Raw genomic sequence first — 9,769 nt, 5'->3', positions numbered from 1 at the left:
TTTTTTTGCCCGTTTTCCCCGGATTTTCCCCCAAAAACCCTCGCACAGAGCAGCTTTTTTCCATCTTTATCAATACACAGTCAGCACGGTCTGCGGGGGGGGGGGGGAGGGAGGGGAGGGAATTTGGGGAGGGGGGGACACCCGGAGACCCCCCCGGAGGGGTTGGGGACACCCCTGGGTCCCCCCCAGTCCCATCCCGACGTTCAGGGGGGGTCAAAAACGTCAATTTTAACCAAATCCAGCGTTTTTCACAGAGATTTGGGGACATTCCTGGGGTTGGGGACAATAAATAAAGGAAAAGGGGGGGGGGACAGGGATAATTTGGGGGGGGGGGCACAGGGATAAATTTGAGGGGGGGGGGTTGGGGACACACGAGCCGGTGGCTGCTGCGGGTTTTAGCTTTTATTAAATAAAATATATTAATTAATTAACATTTAATTAACTCTGCTGCCCCCCCCACACCCCTGGGTTAGTAACTAAACCTGAACCCCAAAAATCCCCTCCCCCACGCCCCCCCCCCCCGCCCAGTTTGGGGGCTCCTCCCTCCCAGTTTGGTACTGGGAGGACCCCCCAAAAATATTTATTGGGGGGGCCAGCCAGGGTGCCCCCCCTTTAAAAAAATTGAGATTTTTGGGGGTTTTCCCCCAATTTTAGGGGTCATTTCTTGCTGCTCATCGCCCAAAAATGGGAATTTTGGGGTTTTTTTCCTCAATTTTGGGTGTTTTCCCTCAAATTTGGGGGTGTCAGCACTCTCTGCCCCCCCCCCCCAAAAATGGGAATTTTGGGTTGTTTTCCCCAGTTTTGTGGGGTCACCACTTTGTCCCCCACCCCAAAAAATGGGAATTTTAGGGGATTTTCCTCAATTATGGGGGGGGGTTCCCTAATTTTGGGGTCATTTCTTACTACTTGCTCCCCCAAAAATGGGAATTTTGGGGTCTTTTCCCCTGATTTTATGGGGTCACCACTTCCTGCCCCCCTTAAATGGGATTTTTAGGGGGTTTCCCAAATTTGGGGGACAAAATTTGCTGCCCCTCCCCCCCCCCCCCCAAAAAAAAGGGAATTTGGTGTTTTTTCCCCCAATTTTGGGGGGGGTCACCACTCACTGTCCCCCCTCCTTTTTGTCACCTCCTTGTCCCCTCCTGCCCCTCCTGGGGGGGTCCGAGACCCCCCCCCAAAATCAGCTCTGACCTCGGCACCCTCCTGACCTCCCCCTGCCCTCCTGTGCCCCCCCCCCAAAAAATTTGGGGGGTTCCCGGTGCTTGTGACCCCTCCCAAAATTGGGGTCAAGGGTCCCAATGCTTGTGACCCCCCAAAATTGGGGTGGGGGGGGGTCTCAGTCCCTGTCACAGACCCCCCCCTCAAATTAGGGACCCCAAAATTTAAGCTGGGGGTGGGTCCCAATAATTCTGACCCCCCCAAATTGGGATTGGGGGGGTCCCTGTGACCCCAAAATTTAAGGGGGGGGGTTCCCAATACCTTGAACCCCCCCAAATTAGGCTGTGGGGGGGTGGTCCCATTTTTTATGCCCCCCCTCAACTTACCCACATTGAGGGGGGGGGTCCCCATTCCTCCCCCCCCCAAATCGAGGCCTTTTCAGGGTGGGGGTCCCGTGGGAATTTCCCCCCCCCCCCTCCCAAATCCCCCCTCCTCGATTTGGGGGCGGGGTTTAAGATGCTCTTGGTGCCCCTCCCCCTCCCGAGCCCCCCCCCTCTTCAGGGCTGAAATTGGGGAGGGGGCTCTGGGGGGTGGGGGGGGGTCTCCTCCTGCTGCTCAGGCCTTTTTCGGGGGGGGGGCCAGTTTGATGATCTCCTCCTCCGAGGGCTGCCGGATGATGTCTGGGGGGGGGACACGGGGGGTCAGGGGGGTCTGGGGGTGCTCCCCCCCACAGGGGGTCCCCAACCCTTCCTGGGGGGGGTCCCAACCCTTCCCCAGCTTTTCCCAGGGGGGTCCCAGTCCCTACCCTGGGGTGACTGGGGAGGGGTCGCTGTCCCTGCCTGGGGACAATGACAGTCCCTGCCCTGGCTGTCCCTGTCCCCACTTGTCTCTGTCCCCGGTGTTCGTGTCCCTGTCCCCATCCCCGCCTGTCCCTGTCCCCGGTGTTCCTGTCCCTGTCCCCATCCCCGCCTGTCCCTGTCCCCGGTGTTCGTGTCCCTGTCCCCATCCCCGCCTGTCCCTGTCCCTGGTGTCCCTGTCCCCGCCTGTCCCTGTCCCCTGCTGTCCCCATCCCCGGGTCCCATCTCACCCTTGTACTTGGCGCTGGGGATGCGCTGAGTGTCCCCGCCTGTCCCTGTCCCCGTCCCCGGCTGTCCCTGTCCCCATCCCCGCCTGTCCCTGTCCCCGTCCCCGGCTGTCCCTGTCCCCATCCCCGCCTGTCCCTGTCCCCATCCCCGGCTGTGCCTGTCCCCATCTGTCCCTGTCCCTGTCCCCGGGTCCCGTCTCACCCTTGTACTTCTTGGCGCTGGGGATGTGGGTGAGAGTGTCACCAGCTGTCCCTGTCCCTGTCCCCGTCTGTCCCCATCCCCGTCCCCGCCTGTCCCTGTCCCCATCCTCGGCTGTCCCTGTCCCTGTCCCCGTCTGTCCCCATCCCCGTCTGTCCCTGTCCCCATCCTCGGCTGTCCCTGTCCCCATCCTCGGCTGTCCCTGTCCCTGTCCCCATCTGTCCCTGTCCCTGTCCCCGGGTCCCGTCTCACCCTTGTACTTCTTGGCGCTGGGGATGCGCGTGAGCTTCGTGTCCACCTCGTCCTCCTCGGAGATCTTGAGCACCTGCGTGCGGTACTGGACAACCTTGGTCAGCAGGTCCGGCCGGCGCGAGATCTCAAAGATGTGCTCGATGTAGGACAGGTTGTCTGTGACACGGGGACAGCGCGGGGACAGCGCGGGGACACACACGGGACACACACGGGACACACACGGGACACACACGGGACACGTGCTGGGCTCGGGCCACCCGCGCTGCGGCCACGGGGGCCCAGAGGGGACGGGGATGGGGACAGGGGAGGGGGACAGGGACAGGGATGGGGACAGGGATGGGGACAGGGGAGGGACAGGGACAGGAGGGGGACAAGGGACAAGGATGGGGACAGGAGGTAGACAGGGGAGGGACAGGGATTGGATTGGATGGGATTGGAATGGGGACAGGGACAGGATGGGGACAGGGATGGGGACGAGATGGGAACGGGAACAGGGAAGGGTGACAGGATGAGGATGGGGACAAGGGGCAGGGATGGGGGTGGGATGGGGACAAGGTGGATGGGGAGTGGGACAGGGCTCAGGTGATGGGGACAGGGACGGGGACAGGGCTCAGGTGATGGGGACAGGGACAGGGGATGGGGACAGGGACTGGGACAGGGACTGGGAGAGGGGACAGGGACTGGGACAGGGGTCAGGTGATGGGGGACAGGGACAGGGGATGGGGACAGGGACTGGGACAGGGACTGGGAGAGGGGACAGGGACTGGGACAGGGGTCAGGTGATGGGGGACAGGGACAGCCAGGGATGGGGAAAAGGACAGGGACAGGGGATGGGGACAGGGGATGGGGACAGGGACTGGGACAGGGGATGGGGACAGGGACAGGGCTCAGGTGATGGGGACAGGGACGGGGGATGGGGACAGGGACTGGGACAGGGACTGGGACAGGGGATGGGGACAGGGACAGGGCTCAGGGCCAGGGATGGGGACCAGCCCAGGGCTGGAGCAGCCCCGGGGCGCGGGGAGGGGACAGTGCCGGTGGCACGGGATGTCCCCGGGTCACACCTCGGTCCAGCTTGCTGTGGCGCTCCAGGAAGGCGAACCAGTGGTGGCCGGTGGCGATGGCGTCCCCCTCCCCGCTGGGGATGTCCTCGCGGCACGCGGACTTGAGCTGCTCCAGGTCCTCGGCCGTGATGTTCTGGGCCAGCTCCTCCAGCAGACTGCGGTACTCGGCCATGGCTGGGGACACAGGGGACATCAGGGGACATCAGGGACATGGGGGGCATGGCCATGGCTGGGGACACAGGGGACATCAGGGACATGGGGGGCATGGGGGGCATGGCCATGGCTGGGGACACAGGGGACATCAGGGACATGGGGGGCATGGGGGGCATGGCCATGGCTGGGGACACAGGGGACATCAGGGACATCAGGGACATGGGGGGCATGGCCATGGCTGGGGACACAGGGGACATCAGGGACATTAGGGACGTGGGGGACATGGGGGACACAGGGGACATCAGGGACATGGAATGTGGTATATGGGGGACACTTGGGGACATGAGGGACACAGGACTTGGCCATGGCTGGGGCAGGGGGGACATGGGACTTGGGAGGACATGGCTGTGGCTGGGGACAGGGGACACATGGGACATCAGGGACGTCAGGGACACATCAACATGGGGGACATGGGACTGGGACGGGGGTGACATGAGGGACAGGGGACACCGCCATGGGTGACATGAGTGACATGGGACAGAGCCATGTGTGACATGACTGCTCCTGCTCTCAGCCACGCGTGTCACGAGTGACAGGGGACTCAGCCACGCGTGTCACGAGTGTCCCTGGGCTCAGTCCCCAGTGCCAGCCCAGCCACAGGTGTCACAGACGTCCCCAGCCTCAGCCACAGGTGTCACGCGTGTCCCCAAGCTCAGCTGCTCAAGTCACGACTGTCCCCAGCCTCAGTCCCAGCGTCCCCAGTGTCCCCAGGCTCAGCCACTGGTGTCACGAGTGTCCCCAGCGCCGGTCCCCGCTGTCACCGTGTCCCCAGGCCCAGTCCCGGTGCCAGCCCAGCCCCCGGCCGTGACTCACGTGCCGCTCACGGGATGTGACAGTGACAGGGACCAGCGCGGGGGGGGGGGGGCTGGCACAGACCCCCCCGACCCCCCCCCTTTGCACGGGGACAGCGCTGGCACTGCCACCCCCCTTTGCACGGGGCAGTTTGCACGTGGCCCTGGGGACAGCCCGGGAACTGTCACCCCCCCTTTGCACGCTCACCCCGAATTCAGTGACCCCCCCTTTGCTTTACATCGACCCCCCCCCTTGCACAGCCCCCCCCCGCGCAATCCGACCCCCCCTTTGCACACTCACCCCAAATTCTCACTGCCCCCCCCTTCGCTCCCCCCGCCCCCCCCCGCGCTTTGGGGGGGTCTCAGCCGTGTGAGGGGGGGGTCACTGTCCCCCTCTCCCGCCGGTCCCCGTTGCCATGGCGACGCCGCCACCCACGCAGGGATGCGGTTACCACGGCAACGCATCACCGGCCTGCCCCTTCCCCCCCCCCCACCACCCCGAACCCCCCCGCACCCGGGGGGGGGGGGGGGGGGAGGCGTTGGGGGGGCTCGGGGACCCCACGGACACGCGGGGGGGGGGGGTCACACGTGGCGTGGTGGGGGGGGGGGGACGACAGCGACGTGACCGCGGCCGTGTCCCCGTGCGTGGCCCCCTCCCCCCCACGCCACGCGCGCGCCGCCCCCCCCCCCCCCGTGACTACCCGTAAACAACCCCCACCCACCCACGGCCCCCCCACTCGTGACTGCACTTGGTAAACAACGCCCCCCCCCCAAAACACACGTGAGCCCCCCCCCCCCAATCCAACACCTGCCCACGCCCCCCCCCCCCCCTCCAGCCCCCTCCCCGAGGAACAGACGCTCCCCCCACGCCCCCCCCCCACGCACAGACGCGTCCCCCCCCCACGCTCGTCTCCAATAACAACCCCTCCCCCCCCCAAACCCTCCCCCCACGCACGAACCCTGCCCCCCCCCCCCCCAATAGCAGCCCCTCCCGCCGTGTCCGAGCGCGGCCCCTTTAAGGCCGCCCATGACTCAGCCCCGGCCGGACACGGGGCCCTTCCGCCGGGGGGGGCGGCACCGGGACCCCCCCGCGCCCGATCCCGCGGGGAACCCGCCAGGAAAAGGAGCTGGGGGGGGGGGGAAATACCCACGGACCCCCCTCCGTGGGACCCCCCCCCGCCCCATTCACGTTTCTCATGCAAAGCGCCTCATGAATATTCACGAGGGGCGTGGCCCCGCCGGGGCCCATTCAGTGGGGCGGGCGGGGGGCTCGGGGGGTTTGGGGGGGCCGGGACACGGCGGGGGGGGGGGGCAGGACACGGGTGGGACGGTCCCGTCCGGCCTTTGTGTCCCGCGGGGGGGGATTTGGGGGGGGGGGTCTGGGGGGCGCCGATCCCATCGCTGCCCCCCCCCCCCCCTCGTGTTTTTGGGGTGGGTGGGGAGAGCGGGACGCGGGGGGAGGGTCCCCCACGAGCCCCCCCCCACGCAGCGTGGGGACAAGGGGCCCTTTGTGGCTCGGGGAGCGGCGCGGCCGCCTCCGGCCCCCCCGGGGCCCCCCCCCGGAATGCGAGTCACGGCCCCGGCCCCACGGACACGGCCCCGACCCACGGACACGGCCCTGACCCACGGACACGGCCCCGGCCGCACGGACACGGCCCCGGCCCCACTGTCCGGCCCCACGGACACCGTCCGGCCCCTGCGTGGCCCCCCCGGGACCCCGCCCTGCCCCACGGCCACCGCCACCCTCCTGTCCCGCCGTGTCGCGGGGGTCCCACGCGTGTCGCGGGGGTCCCGCCCTGCCCCGGCGGCCGCAGCATCCCCGGGCACATCTGGGGCACATCTGGGGCGCAGCTGGGCGCGATCCTTTCCCCCCCCACACACACACCCATCGTGGCTCAGTTTCCCCCACGCGGGGCGGCTCCGTGGGACGGGGCACGGGTGGGGTGGGGGGCGATGAGTGCCGGGACCCCCCCCTCGCCGTCCCCCGGTCCCTTTCCCGGGCCCCCGCCCCGTCCCGGCGCGGAGATGCGGAAGCGGCGCCTCCCGCGGCCCAGTTTGGGACCAGTTTGGCCCCAGTTTGGCCCCCGCCGGCGGCGCGTGACCGCCTCACGCGCCCCGGGGCCGCGGCCACGCGTGGGAACCCCCCCCCCCCCCACCCCGAGATGTCCCCAAATCTGTTTTTGGGGAGTGGCGGGGGGGGTCACCCCGTCCCGGGGGATGCGGTGGCATCGCTGGCACTGGGCGGTACTGGGAGCGCTGGGAGCGCTGGGTGGCACCGCGGGGACGGGACGGGACCGCGCGGGGACAGGGTGACATCCACGGGGGGGGGGGGGGGCACGGGGGGGGTGGGGGAAGGGCCCCGTGTCCCGCGTGGGGAGCGGGACGGGGGGGACGGGACCGGGGATGGGGACAGGGACGGGGACAGGGACGGGGACACGGGGGGTGGCGGGTCCCGCGTGGGCACCGGGAGCCACCGAGTGTCCCCCCCCCCCCCCCACAGCGTGTCACGGGTTCGAGCCCCCCCGGCAGCGAAAGGGGAAGTGAAAGGGGGGGGGATGGGGGGCACCGGGGACCCTGTCCGGGACCCCCGGCGCCATTAACCCCTTCCTGCCCGCCCGGGGGGCACCACCGGAGCGGGGGGGCACACTGAGCGGGGGGGGCATCGCCGCGGTCCGGGGCCGCTGGAGCGCACCGGGAGCGGCCCCGGGAGCGGCCCCGGGAGCGGATGGAGGCGGCGGCCGCGGGGTCCATCCGGTGCCGCGGGGCCGCCGGCGGGGCCGGGGGTCGCTCGCCGGGTCCGGGGCCCCCCCCGCCCGCACTTACCGGCCGCGGGCGCTGCCGGTGCCGGTGCCGGTGCCGCCGCTCGGGCTCTCGGTGCCGCCGCTCTGAGCGGGAGTGGGCGGGGCTTAACGGGGCGGGGTCGTCAGGGGAGGGGCTTGGAGGGGCGGGGTCAGCCGGGAGGAGCCGCCTCGCCCTCCCCCCCTCCCCAGGGTCCCCCGCGGCCGAGATTTGGGGTCCCCGCGGTGTCACCGCCCGGGCTGGGGGGGACAAGGGGGGGACATTGTCACACACGGCCCCGGGGGGGATGGGGGGCAGGGATCCCACTCGGGGGTCTGGCACTGGGATTCCAAACTGGGATCTGGCACTGGGATTCCAAACTGGGATCTGGCACTGGGATCCCACTCTGGGATCTGGCACTGGGATCCCACCCTGGGGTCTGGCACTGGGATCCCCAACTGGGACCTGGTAATGGGATCCCATACTGGGATCTGGCACTGGGATCCCACTCTGGGATCTGGCACTGGGATTCCAAACTGGGACCTGGAGCAGGGATCTCATACTGGAATGTGTCCAGATCCAAGTGGATCCAATCCAGATCCACTCTGGGATCTAGTAATGGGATTCTGTACTGGGATCTGGCACTGGGATTCCAAACTGGGACTTGGAGCAGGGATCCCTTACTCGGATCTGGCACTGGAATCCCACACAGGGATTTGGCAGTGGGATCTCTTACTGGGATCCCTTACTGGGATCTCTCACTGGGATCTCATACAGGGATCCCTTACTGGGATCTCTCACTGGGATCTCATACAGGGATCTCTTACTGGGATCTGTCACTGGGATCTCTCATTGGGGTCTCTCACTGGAGTCTCCCATTGGAATCTTGCTCTGGGATCTCACCCAGGGGTCTCACATGGGAATCTTGTCTGGGGGATCCCACTCTGGGATCTCTGGGATCTCACACTGGGATCTCACCCATCCCCAGGGATCTCCGTTCCCCTGGGGACACTCCCTGGTGCTCTGGGGGTTTTATGGCCTGGTCATCATCATCATCACCATCATCATCATCATCACCATCATCATCATCATCATCATCATCATCATCATCATTATCATCATCATTATCATCATCACTGTCATCATCACTGTCATCATTGTCATCGTTATCATCATCATCGTCATCATCATCATCATCATTGTCATCATCGTCATCATCACTGTCATCATCATTGTCATCGTTATCATCATCATCATCATCATCATCATCAATGTCATCATCATCGTTGTCATCGTAATTGTCATCTTCATCATTCCCAGTGCAGTCGTTGTCATTGTCATTGTCATCATCATCCTCGCTGTCATTATCAGACATCATTGTCATTGCTGTCATCTTCATCATCGTCACCATCATCATCGTTGTCAGCATTGTCATCATCGTCATCATCTTCACCCTCACCATCGTCACCGCCGTCGCTGTCCCCAGTGTCCCCGTCCAGAACCTCCTGGAGCCGCTCCAGGACCTGCTCAGGCCCCAGCAGATCCTCCTCATCCTCATCATCCTCATCATCCATCCTCATCCTCATCCTCATCCTCATCCTCACCCTCATCCTCATCCATCCTCATCCTCATCCTCATCCTCATCCTCACCCTCATCCTCATCCTCATCCATCCTCATCCTCATCCTCATCCTCATCCTCATCCATCCTCATCCTCATCCATCCTCATCCTCATCCTCATCCTCATCCTCATCCATCCTCATCCTCATCCATCCTCATCCTCATCCTCATCCTCATCCATCCTCATCCTCATCCATCCTCATCCTCATCCTCACCCTCATCCTCATCCATCCTCATCCTCATCCTCCATGTCCAGCCACACGCAGCTGGTCTGGGGACACGAGGGGACACAGGGTGACACGGGGGGACATGGGGGGACATGGGGGGACATGGGGGGACATGGGGGGACACAGAGTGTGGGGGACACCGTGGGGGGGTTACACTCACGTGGTCAGTGCCATTGACCAGGGGGGTGACCCCGGGGTGACACTTGGGGACACTGGGGTGACACGGGGGTGACACGGTGACGTGGGTGTCCCCGAGTGTCCCCCGAGTGTCCCCCCAGTGTCCCCCGGGTGTCCCCGGGTGTCCCCCGGGTGTCCCCGAGTTTCGGGGGTCTCGGGGGGGGGATGCCGGCCCCCCCCGCCCCCCCCTGCTCCCGGCCGTGCTCTGAG

At 66.0% G+C, this 9,769-nt stretch overlaps 1 protein-coding gene across 1 annotated transcript; it reads right to left on the bottom strand.

The window, feature by feature from the left end:
• Positions 1-49: 49 nt before the first annotated feature.
• On the bottom strand, positions 50-7,670 carry PEA15 (proliferation and apoptosis adaptor protein 15). The gene is made up of 4 exons (XM_053967095.1): positions 7,582-7,670; positions 3,755-3,928; positions 2,691-2,846; positions 50-1,835 (listed from the first exon to the last, which is right to left on the bottom strand). The coding sequence occupies exons 2-4, from the start codon at positions 3,924-3,926 to the stop codon at positions 1,771-1,773; spliced, it is 393 nt and encodes a 130-aa protein (XP_053823070.1). The 5' UTR covers positions 3,927-3,928; positions 7,582-7,670; the 3' UTR covers positions 50-1,770.
• Positions 7,671-9,769: the final 2,099 nt, after the last annotated feature.

This window comes from Vidua chalybeata, chromosome 29 (assembly GCF_026979565.1).
Source record: "Vidua chalybeata isolate OUT-0048 chromosome 29, bVidCha1 merged haplotype, whole genome shotgun sequence".
Lineage (NCBI taxonomy): Eukaryota > Metazoa > Chordata > Aves > Passeriformes > Viduidae > Vidua > Vidua chalybeata.
Note: the sequence above shows the minus strand (reverse complement) of the source record. Positions and strands in the feature narration are given on the sequence as shown.